Raw genomic sequence first — 27,389 nt, 5'->3', positions numbered from 1 at the left:
CTTCTCCCACTCGCCACGGCAGTTCTCTTTCTTCTTCGTTGTCGCAGGAGCAGATGGAGTTTGGAGCTGGCATCGAGTTCTCTACTCTTCAGAAGCAGCGAAGCCTCTACGTTCCACAACTTCCCCCTTGCTTGCAGGTACTCCTTCGCTCTCTCTCTCTCTCTCTCTCTCGGTCAGCATTCAGTGGAAACAAGGGAGTTGAAGGCAGCGCAGTGAGGTGACCATTTAGTGATGTTGAAGCTTCGTCAACAGGCACACAAACGCATGCATCGCATGTGTTGTGTCAGCCACTGTCGTCATATATATATATATATATATATATATATATATATATATATAACCGAGGGATGGCAAAGTTACTGAGTTGGACAATTCAATGACAGGGATCTCATGTCCAAGTAGAGTTTGGTGATGCGACTACTGTTCCAGATCCGTTGGATGCTGAATCCATCAAACGTTCCTTTCCTCTAACTTATGGCCAACCTTTGGTGCACTTCGTGAGCTCACTGGAGAAACCCCCTCCTAATGGCGTCCAAGATCAACAGCCACCACTCAGGTGATGACTCTTCCTCTCTTTCTCTCTCTCTCTCTCTCTCTCTTAAGTTGTATAAGTTATAATACAGAATATTTTAGCCTGATCTATTCAAGAGTTTAAATTAATATATATTAAGCAAGTATTTGATTGTTCCAGTTGAATGTTGATTGAGAGTAAATCAAAAAATTTATTTTATGCTAATATTATGTCGATTTTAATCAACACCCCACTTGCCTGATTCTGATTGTGCTGAACCTTATAAAATTATATTTAATAATTCTTTAAAAATATCTTTCTAATATTTAAATTAGTCTTAGATTTGGATAATTCATCTTATGTTGTGTAATATATTTAGAGAGTGATCTCATAATACATGATGAGCCCTTTTATATTGAACTTTCAATACTATTACTCCCACGATCAATATTGATGATGGGAAATGTTAATCACATATTTAATCATAATCATGATGTGTTAATCACATATCAATCATATGATGCCATGGTGTCGATTATATGATAATGTGATGTTAGTCATACGACAATATTGGTTGTTTCTTTATTCATATAATAATATATAAAATATGGTATGATTTATGTTTAATATTATTTATAATTTTATCAAATTATTTTGTAATTTTTAAATTTAATGATAAACGATGGTATTCTAAAATTTACATTTAAAAATTTTAAATTTAAAATGTTAAAATTTTTAAAATTTATATTTTTAATTTATTATAAATTTTAAATTTTAGAACAATGATACTAAATTAAAAATCAACTTCAGGTGTCTACCAAAAGAAAATCTCACCACACCAATATATGATCCTTATAAATTAAAAATTACATTAATTAGATTGCATTATTTATCCTATGGAGTAATACCATATTGATTTAGTTATATCGAAGCTATAATTTTAATTATTAATAATATATTTTTAGAGTTGTCAACAACTAAGATAGTAAACATTTAAAGATTAACTAACTTAATTTATAAAGACTTTGAATCTCATATTTAGTATACATTATTTTAAAAATAAAATTTTTTAAGGAGGGTTTATTATTTTATATCTTTGTATTTTTCATTCGAACTAACCATATTCGTAAATAGTTTTAATGAGAGAGTGCATGTAAATGATCTTAATACTTGAGGATTTATGGGGAAAAAATATGGACACCGTTGTCACATATTTACCTAATGGGTTTGGTGCCCATTAGGCGGGAAGAGCTCCCCCCTTCTCTGACCTGCAGAGGCAAGGGATGTGGTTTCTGGTCGGCGGAGAGGAGGCACAGCCCAATGTCGAGAATGGCAGGCTTCGAGCCTTCTTCCCCTTCCAGATTCGTTTCCCTGAAGGGGATTGCCAAACTGCGGCACTCCGCCAAGCCGCCCAAAGGGCCGGCGAAGGTATCGATTCGAACGAGCACTATCCTCTCCTTCAGGGTTACACGGCCTCAGTCAGCTTATGCGTTGAATCTGTCCGATCTTTTTCTCTTGCCTGGTCATTTTGCCTTCTCGTTCAATGTCATAAACAAGAAAACACACATGGCGCATTTAGCCATCTTCAGAATTTTTCCGATCAGCTGTATGTTTTCGGTTAAATCTTGGTCAAGAAAAGGGTTTCCAAATCATGGCACGACTTTGGTGATAGATTTGCTTGGTTCTGACGGTTCTAGCCGACGTCTGGTTGATCTTAGAAGAAATCAATGGGCTAAATTATCCTTGCGCAGCTGACTAGCTCAACTAATTCAGGCCTCTGTTTTTGTGTTGTTTGGTCGCTAATCATGATTTGTTATCTCTTAGCAAAGAAAACGAGAGATGGTTATTTGACATATTTTAACTAAACTCCTAGATGGGTTATCTTAAATTAAGATTTTGGTGTATTAAATCCCTAGCCATTCGTTTGATCCTCCAAATCGGGCTTCCTCCTTGATTACCACATTTCAACAAAGGCTTGATGACAACGATGATCATGAAAATGTCCGAGATAATTTAAATTTCTAGTAGTGATCAGTTTAATACCAGAAAGAAAAAAGACATAATGTTACATCCTCCCTATTAAACATGCTTCTACAGTTCTACTTCACATGTCGTGCATCATGAGATGCTATCTGCTTGCTTCTTTTCTTCATCCATTATGCACTGTGAATGACTTCCATAAGTTCGTCTATCTTTTTCATATGTGAAGTTCTATATCACTCAGCTACACAATTGTCTTTCTATGCCAGTACTGAAGCCACAATGTTATTCTGGTAATGGTCTTATACAGGGTTGGGGTAGTCTTTTGTGGCCGCCAATCACCTGGAGGGCATAACATTATTTGTGGACTTTATGATGCTATGAAGTTACACAACCCAAAAAGTACCTTGCTAGGGTTTTGCGGTGCGTATGCACTCACCATATATCTGATATATAATGGGCAAAGAGTTTATTTTACAGTTCACTGTTTTAACTTTCTATCCAGTGGCTTATTTTTAGAAGGTATTTCTTTGAAACTTCTTTTATCTGGTGACATGTTGGTTAGGCAAATTATTGCATAAGGCTTTTTGATAATTGACACTTTCTTTGCTTTGTTAAAATAGGAGGAACCGAAGGATTATTTGTGCAAAAAACATTAGTGATCTCGGATGATATCGTCGCTGCTTATCGTAATCAAGGTTTATATTAGTTGTCTTTTGCTAAACCTATGGGCATTTTATTTGTTCATTTCTGGAATCACTTGCTCTATGACTTTCTTGTCACCTGGCACCAGCTGTGGCTTGAATGCTATAAATTGTCAATTTTTTTAGCCATGCATTAGCAATTTAAGTTGTTGTTAAAGCTATATACTTCCACAATAGGGAATTTAATCATCTTTTGGAAAATGCAGACCAAAAATTTCTTACTGGTTTATCTGGAAATAAGCTAATTCTTCTGGTTTTACAATGCCCTAGCACCCTCACATGATGCACTTGCTTGAGTGTTTATTTTAATCAATGAATTACAAAATTAGAATATTTAGTAGTTTAAGAGTCATATGCATCAACATGTTGCATTTTGGTCCATAAATATTATTAGTGTATGGCCGTATGCTTCATAGCACAATGTGATTTTGTAACGACATGTTGCATTTTGGGCCATGCATATTAAAAGCATATGCTCCATACCATCCGTATTAGTTTAAAATGTCAATAAACCAACAGTTGGAAGTTTTTCCCAAGAAACAAGTTTCTAAAATTGTTTATTCTACTCCATTGATGAGAAGTACCAGATAAACTGAGATTGACCCATATGCATTGGGTAGATGACAGTCATGATTGCTGACAAGAATGTGTTGTTTACATAAATGACTTTTAATCCAAGGATGAAAATTACCAAATAAATTGAGATCGATCCATCAGGTTAAGTCATTGTTTCTGATGTTAATTTCTTTACATAAATTGCCTGGCAAAATATCTCTGCCCTAGCAAACTAAAGCCTTTGTAAATAATGTACTTGTGATTTCATGAATGTTGATGTCTCCTCTATATATTTTGAATTGTTAAGTGCAAAATTTTGTCTTTGGACCAGAAGAAATGAGATCTGGCAATATTGAATGCTTAACACAAATTGGTATGGTTGGCACTTGCAGAAATAAAATCTGAACTACCTAATCATTCCGAAATTTATTATCTAGGGGGTTATGATATGCTGGGAAGGACAAAGGATCAAATCACATCAAAGGAACAGGTGAACTCTGCACTAAATGCATGCCAAACACTAGATCTTAATGGACTTGTTGTTATTGGAGGTATTTGCCTTGATTTTAATCCTAAATAGACAAGCTTTTCAGCATTATCTAGAGTGATAGTTCATGTATTCTTTCTTCATGAAGGTGTCACATCCAATACTGATGCAGCTCAACTTGCTGAGACATTTGCAGAAGCAAAATGTTTGACAAAGGTTTTTGGCAATTCCTGTAGCTAATGTTAATTCTTAATCTGTAATTCATATAATTTATTGAATTATTGCTCTTAACAAGTTCCAACACAACAGTGAACCATTTTTCCCCGTGACTGGTCCAATCCTTATATGGCTATTTTTTTCCAACAGAAACGACAAATATTGTCTTAAATTTGGGTATTTGAACTTTTTATTGAGTAGTGAACTCCACCTAAGGTCATAGTCTTTATATGCGATAGAAGAATGATAAATCTTGGGTTTGTAGGTTGTTGGTGTTCCTGTTACCTTCTATGGGGATCTTCAGAACCAGTTTGTTGAAGCTAATGTCGGATTTGACACAATCTGCAAGGTATTTAATGTCCACTTTTTTTTTTCTTCAGTTTTTTCTCTTTATCCTTAAATTTGGAATGAAGAAAAGCAACCACTAGACGTCAAACAAAATTAGCATATTGTGTCGCCACCATATGCTAACTGCCTTATTAAATATTATACATGTAATAACTGAAATCTTTGTAAAAGATTTCTTTTTCTTTTGATGATTTAGTAACCTCCAACCATATACAAAATTGTGTATGCAAAGTTGCAATCTCTTATTCTTTTGTTCGTCAATAAGAAAAAATGCGGTTGCAAGGAAAAACATTAGTTACAAATTTTTTTTTAAAACAAACAACAAAATGTTAAGGAACAGTAATCGGGTAGGTCACCACTCCAAACATAAGAACCTTGCTGTCAGGCATAGTCAGCAAGGGTGTAGGCCTCAATATTATGATCACGTTTCACATATTAAGCATGTTTCCAAAAGGTGAATCGCCTGCAGGTGGTCAGATCTGGCCAAAATGGGGCGGGCACCTCTCTAGTGAGCTAACTTCAATCCTTTAAGAATGGTCCATCTTTCTGTCTGTAGAACTGAATGAAGCTGTTTAGCCCTACAGCCTGCTACAATGATCTGGCCTTGAAGGTCCTTTAGAGAATATAACCTGTTCCTGCAAACTCCATAGAACTTTTGAAAGAAGCATCATATTCTAAAATATAGTAACAAGTTGCAACTTCTATTGTACAAGAAATTACACAAGCATCTTATATTAGAAATTGCTCTGAAACTACTAAGAGAAACTAAGACTCAAGATCGTCAAAGTAGGATAAAAGAAATGTGATGCATATTTATTCAATATAATGCAGTACTAACTAGTAAGATTAGTTAAATAATATTATTATCGGATTGAACACCATCCTTATATGTAACTAATATATAATAGGTTGAATTTAACAAGAAAAGCTCAATGAAAAAGTACTTAGAATCAAGGTTCGCCATACCGCAGCATACCGCTCAGTTCGGGTGGTTACGTGCCGATCTGACAAGGGACTGGTATGGGTGGTACATTGGTATGTCCTTATGTACTATATGTTGATATGTTTGGTATGGCTCGATACAGTTTGACACGTATCGTACCGACAATTGGTTAGTACCGGTACGAACCAATTAGACGAATCATGCTTAGACTTATGAATCAGATATCTTAAGAAAATATAAGAACTTTAATATGTAATTGGTACATATGGTAATTATGTATGCAAAAATAGTCTGGAGTTATTGTATGATCTATTATGCATAAAATTATGACATAGCTTATGATTTGAAGTATCAGTATATGATTGGGAAGGTTTATGGTATAGGGTGACAAAAAAATCAATCTGAAGAGCCATCTCACTCTGTTTATCAGGAGAGATCATCTTGTCCCTTGGAAAGCAATGTCTGCCGTACCGAGCCGTACCGCCCGGTACGGGCGGTACGTACCGGTTTGACAGGTTGTCGGTACGCGGACTGCCCCGTACTGGTCCACACTGTAGCAGTGCTACAGTGCTCGGTATACCTGGGTGTACCGCTCTGTCACGACCTTAGCTGGAATTGCCTAAGGCGTGAGGCACCCTTGCGGCCAAAGACTCGAAGCTAGCGTGCGTTGCCAAAATCGCGGGTCACCCGTGCGGCAAAGACGCGAACTTAGCTTGCGTTGCCTAAGTCGCGCTTCGCCCTTGCGATCTTGCTCCGCAAGGATCATCCACTTTGTAACCTCTCGCAGGTCCCGAAGGACCTGTAAAAGAGAAAGAAAGTTAGATCGAAAGAACGAGCAACGGACAAGTCCCGAAGTCTCGCGAAAAGGGAAGCTTTACAAGCAAATCGTCGAACACCTTGTGTGCACAAGAGAAAAGAGGGAGAGGGAGGAAAACAAGGCTTTCAAGGATGAACGAACAGCTGCAAGCCCACAAACAGCCGCTCACCTGGTCCCAGGCGCAACACCAAGTTCCCGTAAAGGTCACGTGCGAACTTGCGAAAGAGTGTTCAACGCCCGGTATATAACCGAAGCCCCATCCAGCCCGGTGCCACCTGGGGGGTTCCAGGGGTCTGAAATGGCTGACATTTTGCTTTGACGAGACAGTTCGCCGCGCGAGCCCGTGGCACGCGAAAACGGGGCTGATTTGGGCTGTTTTGGGGCTGTTTTGCTCGGTTCGGTGAGCGGTCGCATTGCAGCGCTGCAGCTTGTTCGAACTTACATATTTACAAGCAAAATGACCCAAAACCAAAAGAAAACCTGCTGTCAAGCAGCTGTACAAGCGGGTGTGAGCGACGAACGGATCGTTGAACGAAGTTGTTGCGGGTGCGCGACGACCGTTCGTGACATTCTCCCCCACTTAAACTGTCGACGCCCTCGTCGACGCTTGTTGGTAGTTGTTGATGACTTCTTCTTCATGTCGCAGGGCGTCTTCAGGCTCCCAACTGGCTTCAGTTCGGGGAAGCTTTCGCCACTTCACCAAGTACTCTGTCTGCTCCGTTCCTTTGGGTAGCTTTATCTTGCGATCCGCCAGAATGGTTTCCACTCGCTTCTCGTAGGAGGCTGTGATGGGAGGTAGCCGAGTTGGAACACTTCGAGAAGCATCTTGCGGATCCGAATGGTAGGCCTTCAGGTTGCTGGCGTGAAGAACGTTGTGAATTTTGAACCACGCCGGCAGCTGTAGCCTGTAAGAAACATTGCCTACCCTGCTGATAATTGGGAAGGGCCCTTCATACTTACGCACCAATCCTTTGTGAACTCTGTTCCTGAAGAATTGGAGGGATGCCGGTTGGAGCTTTACCAACACCAAATCGCCAACTTTGAACTCTTGCGGTCGCCTTCCCAAGTCAGCCCACTTCTTCATCTTCTTTGCCGCCTTCTCCAAGTAAGCCCGCGCAATATCTGCATTTCGATGCCACTCCTTTGCGAAATGATAGGCTGAAGGACTACTTCCAGTATACCCAATTGCCATGGTGTGCGGAGTCGACGGTTGTTGTCCTGTGATAATTTCGAAGGGGCTCTTGTTGGATGCAGAGCTCCGCTGCAAGTTGTAGGAGAATTGGGCGATGTCCAACAGCTTCACCCAATCTCGTTGATTGGCACTCACGTAGTGCCGGAGATACTGCTCCAAGAGCGAATTTATTCTTTCAGTTTGACCATCCGTCTGGGGGTGGAGGCTTGTAGAGAAGTATAACTTTGACCCCAACAATTTGAATAGCTCGGTCCAGAATCGTCCCAGGAACCGAGCATCCCGATCACTAATAATATTGTGTGGGACTCCCCAATACTTCACTACACCCTTCATCATCAGTCTAGCCGCCTCTTCAGCTGAACAATGTAGGGGGGCAGCAATGAAAGTTGCATACTTTGAAAACCGATCGACCACCACGAGTATCGATCCAAGTCCCCCTACAGGTGGCAAACTTGATATGAAGTCTAAGGAAATGCTCTCCCATGGCCTTTCTGGTACGGGCAACGGCTCCAAAAGTCCCACCGGCTTTCGCTGCTCCGCCTTGTCTTGTTGGCAAGTAAGGCATGTTCGAACATACTCCTCCACATCAATCCCCATCTTTGGCCAGTAGAAGGCCCTCTCCACGAGAGCCAACGTTCTGTGAATGCCGGGGTGTCCAGCCCAAAGGGAATCGTGACACTCTTTTAAGAGTTCACGCCTCAAATTGTCCACTCGGGGAACATAAACCCTATTCCCTTTTGTGTAAACAAGTCCCTCCTGGACCCAAAATCGTCGTGCCTTGCCTTCTTTGATGAGCTGCATCAGGATAACTGCCTGGGGATCACTATACAGTCCATCTCTGATTCGGGAAAGGAAGTTGGAGTGTAACTGACTTGCTTGGCCTCTGCCCTCCAGTTGGGCAGCATTCACGCATTCCACTTTCCGACTCAGCGCATCGGCCACGACATTCGCCTTCCCGGGCTTGTATTCCATTGCCATATCAAATTCAGCCAGGAAGTCCTGCCACCGTGCTTGCTTTGGGGAGAGCTTCTTCTGAGTTTGGAAATAACTCAGGGCGATGTTGTCTGTCCTCAGCACAAATCGCGACCCGAGAAGGTAGTGTCGCCAAACTCGTAGACAGTGAATCACTGCTGTCATCTCCTTCTCATGCACTGGATACCGCCTCTCGGTCTCGTTGAGTTTGCGGCTCTCGTAGGCCACCGGATGACCTTCCTGCATGAGTACTCCTCCAATAGCGAAGTCCGAAGCATCTGTGTGGACTTCAAAGGGCTCTCCATAGTTTGGTAATTTGAGCACTGGTTCTTCTAGGACAGCAGCTTTCAAGTCTTGGAATGCTATCTCACATTTGTCCGACCACTTCCAAGGCTGCTCCTTCTTCAGCAACTCCGTCAGTGGGGTTGCCCGCTTCGAATACTCGGCAATGAAGCGTCGATAGTAGTTGACGAAACCAAGGAAGGATCTCAACTCTGGCACCTTCTTTGGAGTTCGCCATTCCGCAACTGCTTGCACCTTCGACTTGTCCATCCGAATGGAGCCATCACCGATTCGATGCCCCAAGAATAGGATCTCAGTTTGAGCAAAGTAGCATTTCTCCCTTTTTACGAACAACGTGTTCTCCCTGAGAACCTTGAAAATTGTCCGAAGGTGCTTGACATGCTCCTCGAGCGTTTGGCTGTAGACGACGATATCGTCCAAGTAGACGACCACAAACTTATCCAAATACTCCTTGAATAGCTGGTTCATGAGAGTACAGAATGTGGCCGGAGCGTTGGTTAAGCCGAAAGGCATCACCAAGAACTCAAACGCTCCATATCTGGTCACGCAAGTTGTCTTTGCTTCGTCGCCTTCAGCAATGCGCACCTGCCAATATCCCGACCGGAGGTCGAGTTTCGAGAAATACTTCGCCTTGCCCAATTGATCGAACAAGTCCGCAATGAGCGGGATGGGATACTTGTTCTTCACTGTTACTTTGTTGAGGGCTCTGTAGTCGACGCATAATCGGAGACTCCCATCTTGTTTCTTCTGGAAGAGAACTAGAGCTTCGAAAGGTGCTTTTGAGCTGCGGATGAGACCACCGCTTAGCAGTTCACCTAACTGCTTTCTGAGTTCTGCCAACTCTGGTGGGGGCATGCGGTAGGGTGGTCTCGCTGGAGGCTTCACTCCTGGCTCCAGCTCGATACTGTGATCCACGCCTCTGCATGGTGGAAGAGTCTTCGGCAACTCGGGTGGCATAACGTCTTTGAACTCCTTCAGGACGTTCGCCACCACAGCAGGTTCTTGAATGGCTTCTTCGTTGAGTGGCTCTAGCTTCATAGCAGCCACGAATGTCAGTTCGCCCTTTCGCACCCCTTTCTTCAATTGTAACGCCGAAATATGTTGGGGCTCCTTGGTTCCTCTCCGAGAGACGGGAACCACGCAGGGGTCATCGCCTCCCATCATACATAGGGAGTTCAAGAACGGCATCGGCACCAACTTCGCCGCGTGCATAAATTCCATTCCAAGAATCACTTGGAAGTCGTCCAGTGGTACGGCCATCATGTTGGTGTTTCCGCTCCAAGTCCCGATTTTGATAGGAACACCCTTCGCCAACCCGGAGATTCGCCTGGCCTCCGAGTTCACCGCTTTCATTCGGCTTGGGCTCTTCTCCAAGATTAACCCAAGTCGTTGTGCTTCACGATCGGCTATGAAGTTGTGGGTAGCGCCCGTGTCCACCATTGCACGGGTCATTTGGCCATTCAGCTTGATGTCTACGTACATCAACTCCCCACTTCCTGCTTTCTGTTGCTTTGTCTTGTTGTTCTCCCCCACTTGACCCCGCATAGCGTTCAACAAACGCATTGCTCCCATTCGGGGTCCTTGCGACTCTTCGTCATCGCTGCTGGATTCTGAACTGCTCGAGCTAAGAGCAACAGCTTTGCCCTTGTCCGATCGGGGAGGGTGGATGGAAGCCGTCAAAGCATTGAGTGCCTGCTTCTGTGGGCACTCCCTTACCATGTGCGGTCCTCCGCACAAGAAGCATCCTCCAGGTTTTGAGGCCTTGCCTTTTGGGTTCGACCCTTTGTGGGAGCTCTTCTTCTTTTGTTCGCCCCCGAGCTCCTTCCCTCGAGAATGTTTTGGAGGGCGATTGCTTGAAGATTGTTTCCTTCTCGCCGGGTCTTCAGAGGAAACAAAGTCGGTGAGCCTTTCTGCAGCTGCAATTGCCCCGACCACATCGGTAACATTCCTTCGATTCAGCTCTTGTTGGGCCCATGGTTTCAAACCATCAAGGAAGCTGAACAACTTGTCCTTCTCGGACATGTCCTGTATGTCCAGCATTAGTGCAGAAAATTGCTTCACGTAGTCTCGGATGGTGGTACTTTGGCGGAGTTGTCTCAACTTCCTTCTTGCGACGAACTCTGTGTTCTCCGGTAGGAACTGAGTTCTCAACTCCCGCTTCAAGTCTTCCCATGTGTCGACTCGACACCGACCTTGTTGGATCTCCTCCCAACGAGTTCGCCACCAAAGTTTCGCATCTCCGTTCAGATACATTGTTGCTATAGAAACTTTGGTATCTTCAGAATCGGGCCTCGTAGCTCGGAAGTATTGCTCCATGTCGAACAAAAAGTTCTCGAGCTCTTTGGCATCTCTAGCCCCTCCGTATCCATGGGGCTCCGGTGCCCTCAAGTTTTGTGGCGGTGCAACGCGGGTGTTGCCTCCTCCCGCATTTAGCGTTCTTGTGAGCATAGCCACCTTTGCCGTGAGTTCCGCCACAACATCCTGTAAGTGTAGCACGGAGTCCTTGGTGTCATCAGACAGTCGATCGACTAGGGCCTCGACCTTGTCGATCCTGGACTCCGCTTCCTCTTGCGAGCTCTCTACCCCAACAAGCCTTTGTTGGCCATGATAGAGTTCCTCCATGCTCGCTTCCAGAACATCCAGGCGGGTTTCCGCCGTCGTGAGTCTCTCCTTGTGACTCTTTTTCCCCGTTAGCGCACCCGATTGCGCTTCCTCCGCTCGCGGAGAGTTGCCAACTTCTCGCTCATCCTGTTCGCTGCCGCGATCCTCGTGAGCGGCTCCAACAGCATGAGAGCGAGTGTGCACATGCAGCCCACCTGCGGCTGCTTGGGGCAAGGTTCCGGCTTGCCCCGTCTTGCTTGATTCGCCACGATGCTTTGCCATGGCGAAGTTGCGAAGTTCGTTCGCTGTTCGATCGAAGAGCTTGCCCGCTCTGATACCACAATGTCACGACCTTAGCTGGAATTGCCTAAGGCGTGAGGCACCCTTGCGGCCAAAGACTCGAAGCTAGCGTGCGTTGCCAAAATCGCGGGTCACCCGTGCGGCAAAGACGCAAACTTAGCTTGCATTGCCTAAGTCGCGCTTCGCCCTTGCGATCTTGCTCCGCAAGGATCAGCCACTTTGTAACCTCTCGCAGGTCCCGAAGGACCTGTAAAAGAGAAAGAAAGTTAGATCGAAAGAACGAGCAACGGACAAGTCCCGAAGTCTCGCGAAAAGGGAAGCTTTACAAGCAAATCGTCGAACACCTTGTGTGCACAAGAGAAAAGAGGGAGAGGGAGGAAAACAAGGCTTTCAAGGATGAACGAACAGCTGCAAGCCCACAAACAGCCGCTCACCTGGTCCCAGGCGCAACACCAAGTTCCCGTAAAGGTCACGTGCGAACTTGCGAAAGAGTGTTCAACGCCCGGTATATAACCGAAGCCCCATCCAGCCCGGTGCCACCTGGGGGGTTCCAGGGGTCTGAAATGGCTGACATTTTGCTTTGACGAGACAGTTCGCCGCGCGAGCCCGTGGCACGCGAAAACGGGGCTGATTTGGGGCTGTTTTGCTCGGTTCGGTGAGCGGTCGCATTGCAGCGCTGCAGCTTGTTCGAACTTACATATTTACAAGCAAAATGACCCAAAACCAAAAGAAAACCTGCTGTCAAGCAGCTGTACAAGCGGGTGTGAGCGACGAACGGATCGTTGAACGAAGTTGTTGCGGGTGCGCGACGACCGTTCGTGACAGCTCGGTACACCGTATCGTACCGGTACCGAGCTCAGGTCGAAATACCGGTACGGTACGGTATTGCGAACCTTGTTGGAAAGAACTATTTGAAGAAAACATTACAGACATGCAGTCTACTTCTTGATTTTCTACATCAATAGATTGCATATACTTTCTGGGCTCCAATCTTTTGAATATGAACAACTCATGGCCCATTAAAAAGCACTGACATGACATGGAATGTGGGTTCAGCATCATGTGAGAGATCTATTTTGCTAACAGATACATTGATGATGTCTAACTTTTGCCAGTATTCTTAAATCTGGTGCTAATAAACTGCTCAGCAAGTGAAAAATCTTGTCATAGACCGTAATATATGATCTATTTCTTGAGATTCATGCAATGACTTAATTTATATGCCTGCTTTGAACTTCCAAAGTATGACTTTTAAATTTTTGCTGTTAATTCTCACAGACATCTGTTAGTAAGCACAGAAAACTGTGAACTCCTAGAACCATCATTATCTTTGATATACATTATACAGTACCTTAATTTACTTATGTTGCATTTCTTCATTTTATTAAAAATAAGAAAATCATTTTCATAGTTTAGCTGGTTCTTTTGCTTAGGTGAACTCTCAACTCATCAGTAACATATGCACAGATGCCCTTTCTGCTGAGAAGGTACAAATTACATTATTTGAAATTTAAATTGAGTATTAGTTGGAAAAGGGTATTGATAGTGGGTAAGTTTCATATGATTTTGTGAAATAGGTCCATTTGAATAGATGTCAAGACTGTCCTGATCAGCCATCAGCACTTGTAATATGCGTATATCCAGAAGCATATATATATATATACATACATACATATATACATACATATATATATATATATATATATACACAAGGTCTGTCGTACCGAAGTGTACCTCCCGTACCGGGCGGTATGTACTAGTCTGACAGGTTATCGATACGTGGACCACCCGGTAACACTACAGTGCTACGGTACTATACTGTAGCACTGCTACAGCGGCATAGTAATATACTGTAGCACTACTACAGTATGAAAATAAAAAATTATTCGGTACACCAGGGCATACCGCTCGGTACGCCCTGATGTACCGGCCGGTACACCGGTACCGTATCGTACCGAGCCCGGGTCGAAATGTCGGTATGGTACGGTACAACGAACCTTGTATATACATACATATATGTATGTATGTATATATGTATGTATGTATGTATATATACATATGTATATATCCATACATACATACACATACATACATACATACATACATACATACATACATACATACATACATACATATATATATATATATATATGCACTTGTGGATGTACATATGTATATATGTAAACTTAGTCTTGCAGATTCAAAAGGAACACAAGGATCAACACAAGGATCAACCAGGATCCAATCCTCATCAACTATGTATATATGTATGTATGTATGGATATATACATATGTATATATACATACATACATATACATACATACATATATACATACATATATACATACATACATACATACATATATATATATATATATACTTGTGGATGTACATATGTATATATGTAAACTTAGCCTTGCAGATTCAAAAGGAACACAAGGATCAACACAAGGATCAACCAGGATCCAACCCTCATCAACTATCTTTTTCTAAATTGTCAAGTCTTAAAATGGTAGGACTGAGTGATTACCTTGTCTTCTTTGCTTGCATGGTGATTTTGGTCCCTTTTTGCAGAAAAGAAGAAATTAAGTAACTAAACAAAATGGATGATAGATTTGTTCTATTTTGGTATTTATGTTTTACATAGCTTAAATTTTAATTAACTAGTTGCTTTGCATGTGCTAAATCACATCTATACCTAGAATTGGGAGAGTTTTGAAGGTTATTAATTAGCATGAGGTTCAGATGATTCAGTCAGAAATTAATCACTCAAATCATTCTGTGATTCATGTGAAGCTTTTATTGCACATCATTTCATTGTTTTTCCTGGTTACAAAACCAGTCTTGTGAAGTCTATTATCTTTTGACTGTGTAAAGTAAATTCATCAATCTGGTTGACATATTTAAGCTAAACAACTTCCACAGAAATAACCTATCAAATTATGACAAGAATACTTAATCCTTTCTTGACTGTAAGGATTATGTATGAACTTTTCATTTATTGTATGAGTCCAAAGCAGAACCACACATATTGGTGCTTATTAAGTAACTTGTAAATAGTAGAAACAATCTTGGCATGATTTTGTATAGTATCTACCATCTATGATCTTTTTAACTTTGGCAAACACCTCGTACTTGCATCTGAAAACATTGTGATTTAGGGGCTTCATGAAGCAACAAAGAGTAACTAGCTTTTATTTCCAGCTAGCTTGGGATACACCATGTTTATTTTGTCCATTTAATTTTTTGGAGTCATCTTAATTTCCCTAACCAATGCACTAAGTTCTTTTAAGCATGTTCAAACAAATTGTTTTTGGTTGACGTAAGTCTCTACGGATCCAATTTTATTGTTTTATATTGGAAAATGTATTGTAATCTAAGAAACTAATTACTCCTGAAGGTTCTTTTATACTCAATTTTTTTGGGCGTTTGTTTCTTTTTTATTCATAAACTACACAAGGTAAGTCTACATATGTTGACCCTCCCTAGACCACCTTCCTCGAGTTGCATGCTCTTTGCCTTTTTGTTTCACTAGTCTTATAAATTTTGTAAAAGTTAACAAAAGGCATATTTATTAATTGCATAAAACATTAGATGGCTGGCCTTATTGTCATATACTCAACTCAAGTTTGTGCTTCGATGACTACATATGAATGGGCCATATTGGGTACCCCACATGGCATACAAATTCATATACCATCCCATAGCTAAAATCAGTGTCTGCCGTACCGAATCGTACCACCCGGTACCGGTCCGCACTGTAGCAACAGTGCACTATGCACTGTTTGCATTGCAGTGTACAGTGCTACAGTGCCAAGTACACTGTAGCACTATACACTGCACTGCTACAGTGCTCGGTACACCGTACCGGTACCGAGCCCAGGTCGAAATACCGGTACGGTATGGTATTGCGAACCTTGGCTAAAATGATTACAAAATCCAAATTTAAAACCTCGATACCAGGTTGGACCGATATAGGTCTGGTACATAAAAGCATATCAACACATGGTACACCATACACTAACAATACTGATCAACGCCAACCAAAGAGAAAGAGGGAGAGAAGGGAGGAGAAGAGGAAGATGATAGGAGAAGAGGAGTGGAAAGAAGAGAAGTAGAGGAGGAGGGGGTCTACAAAAGGCGAAGGAGGAAGTGATGATCCGGTGGCACGGTAACAACAATCCAGCAGGATGGTAGCAATGAGGCAGTGGATCCACGACAGTGAGGCAACAGGTCAAATGAGGGCGAGGCATTGATGTAGTGGGATGGCGGCAGTTAGGCGGTAAATTGGCCAGGACAAGGTGACAGGGAGGAGAAGGAAGAGGCTTAGAAGGAAGGGAGAGAGAGTGAGAGAAAGAAAGGGTTTAGGACTATGTGGAAAAACAACTCAGGAAAGATTAAAGAAAATGGAAGAAGAAGCAAGATAACTGCAAGAAAAATGATAGTGGTACCAGGTTGTAGACTTATCACCATGTAACCCCATCTCTGAACCAACAACGGGATAAATCATTTGGATCGTGCTCTAGTTTTTGGTTGGACCAGTAAATACCAATCGACATGGACTAGCACAACTGGTTTTCTATACCTTGTACAAAATAGGTGAAAATTTTGAAGTTTTGATTCAATGACTTAAATCTCATATTAATACTGATTGGATTCATATGATACTTGTACACCGTGTGATATATTGGTTTGTACCATACAATATCACCATGAAAGGGAAAATTAAATGCTGGCTGGTACCGACCTATATGGTTTGTTACCGATTTTTGATCGGATTGATAAAATAATGTTTGACATGTACCAGCCCGACATGTATTTGTAATCTTGTTCTGGTTGCATATTGGTCAAAGGTTGCAATTTTCATTTATATACTTCTGCCTTTTCAATTACCAATCACTTTTTCTCTCTCCTCAGCACATGGATTTTATGTGCTCCAATCTCCTTCCTTTTCTGACAATCCTTTGACCATGGCCATCGTATGACCTCACCAAACTACTGGCACAGTTTTGGCCCATTGCCCCTTAGAATATTAATCATGGAAGCAATTCATTTTGCTGTGGTTGGTGCATAAATGAGTAGTAGCAATGGAAAAGGCAAGATCCACAATGGCTTAAGTTACAAGGGATAGTCTTGACGCTACTCATTAGTGTGAGCTTGATTCTATGAATAGGATTCCTAAGTATGATACGAATGTATCATGATAATTTCCATCATATCAACAAAAGCTCCAGTTGGACTTATGATTACGTAAGCTCTTTTACGGCACATGTGTTATCGAATGATTGTCCATGAGTACAACATACCAGAAATGGAGAGCTCCTCTATATTTAGTGATAATTCTCTATATAATTATTGTTTTTGACAAAAACAATAACATTTTGTTTGATTGTTATTCTTAATGAAAAGTGTCTGTGATAGTTCTCTTCATAATTATTGTTTTTGTTTGATTGCAATTATTATTAAAAATTTGGCTTCTGACTTGATTCTACTTTGTTTTTCTTAATTAAATGTTAAAAGCACTGTAATCTATATATTTAACTTGGACATCCATTTTTGGATGCTTAAATTCTTAAGTTTGCAAGCAGGGAAAAATGTTATAAGAAAATAGCACTAAACAAACAACTTGGTATTCAACACAAAATTCGCCTCCGGGTGTCATAATCATAGAATTAGAAGATACCCATGCACCTAGAGTAGACATATCTTTGGCCAATGTAGACCGCGTACTGCATAAGGCTCTTTCCGATACAAGATCTTAAAATGTCAATGTGCACAAGCTTACTCCTGAAAGTAGAGAATTTGTTTCCATGACTCCAAGCTTGGTTACCCAAGTGGTAAAGGAGCAACATTTCTTACATCAATATTTGTCCTATATATTGACATTTCTAGACCATGCATAAGTATTTGGCACATATGAATGCTTATAAATAAAGCTATCATATTGTTTTTGTTGTTGAATTATACCAAATAAAGCAGAGTGAAAAGTTTAAGGGATTGCTAAATCCATCTGTATGTTTCTCAGTATTACTATTTTATTCGGCTTATGGGAAGGAGCGCATCTCATGTTACTTTGGAATGTTCTCTTCAGTCTCATCCAAATATGGTATGCTTATCTGGATTTGCACATTGGTATTTTGTCTTCACAGCATTGCTGGTAACTTGTTGCTCTGGAAACATATGGTTAGGTTATTCTTGGAGAGGAAGTTGCTTCTTCAAAGCTTACTCTTCATGACATAACAAAACGAATTTGCAATGCAGTTCAATCAAGGGCAGAAAAAGGTAATTTCTCTCTCCATGCACATCGAACATTGTGATTCCAAATTTCTTAAAATGAAAAGAGAATGCAGCATTTATTACATTACATTGATTTCAGACAATGTAGTAGTGATGGAATTTCATTATCAACCAATAATCCATGATATATAGTCAAGGAACTTGCTCTTTCCATATAATGTGGTGGATGAGTTAGTGCATGCAAGAAAATCATATCATTCTTCTAAAAGTACCATAAGAATAGCAGCATATCAAGTGCTTTTTTAGCTTTTTCGATATTGGAGTTTGGAGGAGACCAACCTTTTCTTTCTAATCAACTTCTTGAGTTGCCATTTCCATGATGTGGGAAGATCTCCATCTTCTGTGGCAGGCCTTTTTGCCTTACATAAAACTCATACCATTATTATGCTTGTTTGAATTGGAATTGATCACTTTTTTGGCCATTACCTTCTACCAGTACTGTTAAAAATTCATCATGATATTGAACTACATTCCACAGTAATTATTTTTAATCTTTTATTAGAGTTCTTGGCTGATTAAGTACGCATGCATGTTAATGCAACTTGTTCAAATGTTTCCAATCTTTTGCACTTTTGAGAAGTATTTTTACTTTAAGAGATCTAAATTCATATGGAAGCTATATTTGATATTGGTCAGTGTAAGAGATTTGTAGACATTTTTTTCTAGATACTGGAACGTTTCCCCAGGCAAAGATCAAAATGAGATGCTTTTATTCAAAATATATTTATTCTTTATCATTTCTATGAAAATATATGTCATGATGCAAATCATCTTAAGGGACAGAATCTTGTTTTTATAGGAAAATATCATGGTGTGATTCTTTTACCTGAGGGACTCGTTGAAAGTATACCTGAAGTATATGCCCTACTGCAGGTACTAACTGCATCATAATGAGAATAATGGTTATATATTTTTATGTTTTTGTTATTTTGGGAATAAAATGAGCTTGAGCTTGGATCTTTCATCTTTCAAGGAAATACATGTTCTTCTGAAGAATGGTGTTTCGACTGAGAGCATTTCAGGACAGTTGTCTCCTTGGGCCTCTGCTTTGTTCGAGTCTATGCCGCCATTTATAAAGAAGCAGGTATACTGATTTTCCCATTACAGCCTCCATAATGGCCTTTATTTATGTTAATGAGATTTAACATTACTTGTTCACACTATCGTGTAAAATTATACTTCATGTTACTCTCTGAGGCTTGTTCAAATGCGACATCCAATTAGAGCTTCTCGAATGAGGATAAAACACTGGGTGTGGTTCTTTACCATCCATTTATGTAATATTTGTTTAAATACTAAAGCTACAGCATGCAATGCCTCATTTTGCCATTCTGTATTTTCTTTGGATTCATTTTTTGTGTTAACATGTTTTCAGTACTGAAGAAGTTCTGTCTAATGTTGACTCTTATACCAATGTTTTCTCAATGAACTTGATTTTGAACTAAAGTTATTTATTTAATTCTGTTCCCATGATGCAGCTTCTTCTTTCTCCTGAATCTGATCAATCAGCACAACTGTCTCAGGTATAAAACTGATGTAGTACATGTTTCATTCAAATTGTTTGATATTCGAGTGCCTCCATGAGAATGAGTGAAATTAAATTCTTCTCCTGACAGATTGAAACAGAGAAATTGTTAGCTCAATTGGTGGAAACAGAGATGGAGATACAGACTGTAAGTTGAAATTTGAAAACTATTTATGTGTTTTAAGTGTTTAATCTGTCTGTAGTAAACCTTGATTATGTGTTATCAATTCTTTATTGATTTATTTGCCCAGAAGTTTTAGCATTATGTATATCAAGCACAATGGTATAGTATTGACACCATATTGTATCGTGTATCAATATGCTTGGTTTAATGGTAGGCCAATAAAAAAATTCTTTCAATATTTTTTGATTGTTTTGGATGGTTTTGAATGTCTTTGAATTTGTATCATCTATGCCACGTATCATGATCATAATATTGTCTTAGAAGACAATAACATATTATTGCATTTTATCTCATTAAAAGATCATATATGGTAATGAATTTATAACTCAATTAATTACAAAACATGTTAGCTCAATGATATAAATGTAATTCAGGTTCTACTAGCACAACTATCAAATTATTATTATTTATATATTTATTGTTACAGATCAGCGACCGAACCAATACACTAGGCTTTTAGTGGCTCATAGAGACCCAATTTTTAATTGTCAATGTTTCATATGGATTGATACCATTTGGTACCACCCAGTGTGTATAGAGAGAGAGAGAGAGAGAGAGAGAGAGAGAGAGAGGATGTGCACTAGTAGGAGGCATGGGTGATCTATTGAGAATGAAGAGGCGACATCTACAAAGCTGCGAGGAGGAGGTGGCAGTGAAATGGTGAAAAAGAGGAGGCAGCTTAGCGTGGAGGAGGTGGAGGAAGGGAGTGAGAGCTTGAGAGATAGAGAAATAGAGAAGAATATGAAGAAAAGACAACTATGATAGAAGTCAGTTATAAGCTTACCACTAATCTATTTACTTCCTTGTAAGATGAGCTTACTAAATGGTTCAATTCATACTGAACCAAACAAAGTGAAAACCAGTTCATATAAGTTAGTACAGATGATATTTTGATCCGTGCTTGATTCAATAGTAAGTTTGCTCCTTTGAGACCTAAGTGATTGAGATTCGGTATGGAAATAACCTCTTATAGGGATAAGGCTTCATACTTTGAACCTCCCCATACCTTGCTTTGGCCAAAACCTCATGCGTTGGGTTCATAATATTTTGCTCAATATTGGTCTTATAATATATCTAGACCTCTTATTGTTGGATAAGTAGCTGCAAAAAATGGTCCCCCAATGGATTGTTGGCTATTGGATGGTGTATATGGATGCAACCATGTGTCCGACCAAAATAAGAAGCTGGATCTGAGATGGGCCAAGTAAGATAAAGTTATGAACTTATTTTGTTCTGTACAAACTTTTTAATTAGAGACGTGTAGTCACTAAGTTAGCTGTTGTAATGTATATTTTCTTGTCAGCTTCTGTCACCTAGTTGTAAAGGGGTTGACCTTGGGAGGGGAAAAGACTAGAAGCAGCTCCTTCATACTCTTTATAGGTGAAATCATTATGGGCATACCGGCACAGCGTTGGATGCATTGGCAGTGGGCATTAGATGATGCTTCACCTTGCAATAAATAAAGGTGGTGGTGGGAACATGAAGTTGCTACTTATGATGAGTGCAAACTGCATAGGCAGATATCAATGGCATTGCAAGTGGGAGCATGCTGCTCACTGAAAGCCAGCGAGGATGAGGCCATGGTGAAGCTATGGTGGGAAGGGCAAGTTGTGCATGGTGAGGCCACTGGTGGCGAGGGGGCAGCAGGACTGGAGGTACTGACATGGGTGGATGGCATCCATGATATTGCCATTCAAGAGAGGTAGGGATGGTTTGAGCATCTAAAAGACAGGCTTCTTAGACCTGGGTTTTATCCATGATACTTTTCGAGGGTAATGGAGCACTACCTAGAAGTGACAGGAGCAGTAACTTATTTGAAGTTTTGCAGGGGTGTAGTAGCAATTCCAACATTTGTGGGGATATCTAGACAAATATGGAAAATAGGGGGTGTCCAGTGCAAAAAACCCCCAAAAATTTCTAAATTACCTTCAAACATCATTTGTGTTGAAAACATGATACAGACATAAAATCTGTGCTTAATATGTCATTGCTGTCTTTCTTGATTTAAAGTTATTTCTGCTGGAAGCTGATATATTTTCTTTGAATGTTATATTTGTGATATACAGAAAAATGGTACATACACAGGTAAAAAGTTCAATTCTATCTGCCACTTCTTTGGATACCAGGCACGAGGATCAGTTCCCTCCAACTTTGATTGTGACTACGCATATGTAAGGGTTGGATTCTTTAGCTTGTTGATGGCAAGTTTATGCTGTTTTTCAATCAACTGATTAGATTCATGATGGTTGATCTAAATGTAGGCTCTTGGTCATGGTGCTTATCATCTTCTTGCTGCGGGGCTTAATGGTTATATTGCTACAGTGACAAACCTTAAAAACGATATTTCTAGGTGGCGATGTGGTGGTGCTCCACTTACGGTATGTCATCTGTTATGCTTTTACATTGATGAACTCACAAATATATCTAAACCTCAACACTCTTAAGATGACCCTTGGCATCATACATTAGAATCAAATCAAGAAATTGGCCTGTTGGAGGGTCAGACTCTCCCACTAAGCATATGTTTTGCTAATAGCAAGATCCAACCAACCCAGATTCTGTCTTTTTTTCTTAACTTGAAATTGAGGTTAAATTTGTCTTAACCTGCAAATCATTCCCTGACCTGAAATCTTTTTACCCGAGCTGTTATCTACATGGTTAGGATACATGAAATGAGTTGTTGACCTGCCAGGAGGTCATGGCAGGCTCAGGCCAGCTTTTGTTCTATTACCCAATCTTGAATTGACATGAACATCTCATTAGGCCCCAAGCAAATGTGAAGAATTTATTTGAAGGAAGAAGCCAGGAATTATATAATTAGTAATAGCGAGGTCTTAAATGCTGCTCTGAGACCAATTTGACAACTTGTCAGATAATTGTACACTGGACAGTCTATCAACCTGCTCCATCCAGTATCATAAAAATATCAAAAAAAATAAATACTGATCAGTAGAAACTATATGGTAATTCTAGTCCCTGTTTAGACCGATTATTCTCAGCCTGCTTTGAACCGGTTCAACAGGTATTTGAAATTGAAACCATAAGTAGCATATGTAGATTAATTTAGTTTGTAAAGAGATAATCAAAGGTTTACATCATGAATTAATTTTTACACTGCACGAATTTTATTGTTTTTCACATGAACTTTATTGTTTTCCAGATGCAGAGAACAGCATATTTTCACTTGTTATCATATTGTATGAACAAGATATTACCAATGATGACCAATTTTTTTCATGATGAGAGTTGCAATGTATTTTGCAATTTGATTAGAGGACAAATTGCTGTATGTTTGATATATAGTTCCTCAACATTAGTAGTTGTCCTGTTATAACTTATGTGTTTTAAAGAACTAGTTTTCAGAATTCTTGTAGCCCATTTATTGCTGGTGTTAGACTTGCTAAACAAGACGACATACATTAATTCTAGCGGTGATGTTTTGTGCCAGCATCTGACCTAATAAGTGTATTTCCAACAGGTGCTTATGATCGTGAACTCTTCACAATGCTGACCTCATTATTATAGTTTTGATGTATTTCAATGCTTAAGATTTCCTTTTAACATATCATTGGTTGAATCCTGATTTATATTAATTGTGAAACCTTATTAAGCATAAAAAATCACTGCTCTCTTGTTTTCTGTTAAAATTAACTGCTCCAGGTTTGTGTTTTATAAGGAAATTCGTTCTCCTATGTAGCTTCCATATGATGCTCTTAATTGGGAACTTCTTTCTTACTTTGCTTATTGTTTATTGAGAGCCTTGGTTTTGTCCCTGTAATTGCTAATACTGCTCTGCCCCCAGGTCTTTTGTTTCAAACGGCAAATTTTACACTAAAGAAACAATACCATAGAGGTGATTTTGACCTTTTCTTATATATTGGCAGGCTATGATGACTATAAGGAGGTTGTTGCGTGGTCTTGGAACTCCCTTGATTGGAAAACCATCAATCCATCCGGTTGGAGTGGACTTAAAAGGAAAATCATATGGGTAAACTGTTTTTTTTTTAATGTTAGTTAGTAAAATGAGTTTGTCAGTTTTAGGTTTTAGAGTGAGTCTCCATAAAAATTTAACCTCATGATTATTCCAACATTTCAAATATAGTCCTGATCTATATAGTGGTATTTGTAATGCTATCCTGACAAATCATATCATATTCTAGATACTGAGGGATATATCATGGGAGATGTCTGAAAAATGTAAAAAAAGGGGAAGTTGTGATCTGAGTTCTAGACTGTTTAGTATGTTGGAAGGTAGAGCTGCAAAACCAACTTCAAAGAGAATGTTGAGGCTTATTTTCATGTCAAGCCTTGTAAATACTCCAATTTGCTGTTAGTGTTCTTAGTAAAAGTGATAAAATCAAAGGTAATATATAAGGGAGTCTGATGCAACATCAACATAGTATTGTAGTATTATGAAGAACAAAGGGTTAAATATGAATTATGTGTAGTCTTATGGCACATTAATGATATTTAAAACCCTTACAACAAATTAATGATCTTTCATCTATACGTATATGATAATCAAAATGACATGGCCATCCCCGTACTTCTTTCAACTTTGTTGCTACTATAGTAATGTGTCAAATAATAGAAAGGTTCTACAGAAATGCTTGCACTAGGCATTGAGTAACATCTGCATAGAAAAATGAAGCTTTGAAGTTTGTTGTGGGGCAGATACCAGATAGGAAAGTAGAAGATGTGGCATTTATCATTTTCACCTTGCCATATTGTGCATAGAGAAATCTTTCCAAATACAAAGAATAATGTATCGTCAGCTGAAACTTGATTTTGATTTATGTTGTAGGTTGCAACAAAATTAACATTGATGAGAGCTACTTACTGAAGTTCATCATTATATGATAATAATGATGACAAATCTGTACTTTGACATTTTTTAAGCACTGGCTTTTTTTGTTCACAGTTTGTTGCTGCAAAATGCTGAAAAGTACTTGATGGATGATCTTTACTCCAATCCAGGACCAATTCAGTATAAAGGACCTGGTTCTGACAGCAAAACCATCTGCCTGTGTGTGGAGGATCATGATTATATGGGCAGGTTGAAAAAGTTGCAATCTTACCTTGATAAGGTACAGTGAATAAGTTATTTTTATAACTCATGTTCCATTAGATGTTCTTCATATGGTTTGTGCAGCATATCTCGTCTAATAAACAAAATCAATACTTAAATGACCGTGTTTGCTGTCTTTGCTGCCATGATGATACTGATCAACTTTCCAGAATGATTTTAGACAAATATCAAATCACTCTGGTAGTTTGTTAATGGTAGCCTTACTCGACTGAACTACATTTGGTCACTCAATTGACATTCCTATCATTAGGAGAGAGGCTTGGCAACTACTCACTGCCCTCCTGCCCTTTGCAGCACCAGCAAACTTCCTTCAAATATTTGTGACCAGATCATATCGCTGATATTAGTGCACTATGATATTAGTGCACTATGATCGAAGTAGTGAGCAAGATTTCTTATGTGACACTAATTAAAATAAATATATTAGTAATTTTAGTGGATTTTTCTTTGACTGCAGGTGAAAACAAGTGTCAGACCTGGTTGTTCACAAGAGGTACTGAAGGCTGCTGTGAGTGCCATGGCTTATGTTGTTGAGATACTTAGCCTGATGTCACCAGCTGGAACAGGCCATGCTTATCATCCTTTAGAAGATACATATGCTAATATGTGATAACCAGTTTTGGCATTTCATCAAGTTACGATTCTTCAACTCTAGAGATCTCAGTTTTGCTTTCTTGAAGCCTCTGTTGCAACAAAGTCGCAGTGAAAATTATTATTATTTTGATCCTTGTTTCAGTCCCAATGGAAAAAAAAAAAAAGTATGAATGAATTTAATTGATTTTAGCAATAACCCCAACTTAGTCAACTCTACCTTCTATGATTCAACAATATAAAAATATTTTGCTAGCAGCTGTTTCTTTGAAGTCTGATTAATCTACCAGCTTTTTTGTGTCTGCACTTATTGTGTCTTCTTTTAGGGTAAATCATGTTACAGATTGTTTAGATCTGCACAAAGACTGATTTGGTCATCCATGAAGGTAAATCTCATGCAGTTTTATTGAATCATAGCATTAGCAAGCCTCTAAATTACAACCTTGTGATATATAAGAAGTTGGCAACATTAACATTAATTCTTTGACTTCACCTTCAGGCTCTCTCTTGAGAAAACCCTTTTTATGCCCTAAAATTTTATTTTCACAGATTTTTTTACTTATTTTTATTTTTTCAGAATTACGAACAAAGCGTAAATATTTAAATGGAGATGGATACAATAAATTGAAGCATAACTCTTCTACTCGCTTTCTTATTGACTTGTTATGAATTTAGTTAGTTTTGTTTTAGTTGTATGATATTTTTACGTGTTTGATCGTAAGGGTTAGTCTTGAAACTTTTTATGGTTCGTTAAGGATTTGCAAAAGAAAAGATAAACTAGAGAAAGTGTTTAACTCGGGATCCATAAGTAGTCATTTCCGTAAGCATTTGATAGACAATGTAAATTACAAATAAAGACTTCACAAGCTTTGAACGTGAAAAAGGGTCTAAGATGACTTGTTGCGATCAAAAGTCCTCATAAGTGTCCACATGATATTGTTAGAATATGACAACGAACCTGTCTTAGACATTATCCTAAATACCCATTCAACCATGTGCCAGCCAAGTAGCTCTTGGGTGTTGTATTGGTTGACACTTTACATTACTCTACGGAGCTAGAAAATCTCCAAAATGACTGTTTGGATGGTTTGTTCCTAGCAGATTTGCTTTTACTTGATGACTACACAATAACATGCATTTACAAGCCTGAAACAACTATAAAAGCCAATCAAAATAGGGCTGTCAAGTCTACTACAAGCCATCTATATATTGTATAGAGAATGAATAAAATTAAAAGACATGACATAGATGAGCATTATATCGAACCCCTTGTTTATAACTTTGTCTGGAACATTCTCCCCCACTTATTTCTTCAATGTTATCATCGAAGTCTTTGCGGATACTATGTATCCTCATATTTGATGAACATTCAATCTTCTACTCTAGTTGCAATGCACTCGTAGCTCTTAACTGCTTATCGTCGTTATTATGAGTAGTCAAACTTTGATCTACTATGCTACTTCAACTCGCCAATAACTCTGTCTCTATTGTGGGGTCGGTTGAGTTGTGTTGATCTTTATTGGTTCTTACGGATCCTTCAGATGAAGGAAAAAACATTTCTTGTTATGCATAATCTCTCAAACATCTCGTCACTTGAACTGGTTGAATGCCTATTAGAGCTTTAACAAGTATTACCTTGCCGACTCTAAAAATTTTGAGGTCTTTCCTTTGTTAAATTTGCCCATCGATTCTTCTTCTACTTAGTTGTCACCTTCAGGCAGGTTTGCATCACTTTCACTTTTAACTGATATTATGTTAGAAAGTTTGCATCAC

At 39.5% G+C, this 27,389-nt stretch overlaps 1 protein-coding gene across 2 annotated transcripts; it reads left to right on the top strand.

The window, feature by feature from the left end:
• Positions 1–5: 5 nt before the first annotated feature.
• On the top strand, positions 6–25,798 carry LOC103973001 (pyrophosphate--fructose 6-phosphate 1-phosphotransferase subunit alpha-like). Of its 2 annotated transcripts, XM_009387448.3 has the most exons (19): positions 6–137; positions 384–556; positions 2,802–2,914; positions 3,115–3,189; positions 4,188–4,301; positions 4,386–4,453; positions 4,719–4,802; positions 13,363–13,416; positions 17,956–18,036; positions 18,119–18,212; positions 19,027–19,100; positions 19,201–19,311; positions 19,706–19,750; positions 19,844–19,900; positions 22,003–22,107; positions 22,198–22,314; positions 23,821–23,924; positions 24,858–25,023; positions 25,483–25,798. In XM_009387448.3, exons 1-19 carry the CDS (start codon positions 54–56, stop codon positions 25,633–25,635), a joined length of 1,872 nt encoding a protein of 623 aa, XP_009385723.2. In that variant the 5' UTR covers positions 6–53; the 3' UTR covers positions 25,636–25,798. The 2 variants fall into 2 exon arrangements, with proteins under 2 accessions (XP_009385723.2, XP_018676802.2); XM_018821257.2 differs by lacking the exons at positions 6–137; positions 384–556 and adding an exon at positions 1,769–1,939 and having other exon boundaries at positions 25,483–25,797.
• The last annotated feature ends 1,591 nt before the right edge of the window (positions 25,799–27,389 follow it).

This window comes from Musa acuminata, chromosome BXJ3-4 (genome assembly GCF_036884655.1).
Source record: "Musa acuminata AAA Group cultivar baxijiao chromosome BXJ3-4, Cavendish_Baxijiao_AAA, whole genome shotgun sequence".
NCBI lineage: Eukaryota > Viridiplantae > Streptophyta > Magnoliopsida > Zingiberales > Musaceae > Musa > Musa acuminata.
The sequence above is the reverse complement of the archived record's forward strand: the minus strand, read 5'-3'. Positions and strand labels throughout refer to the sequence as shown.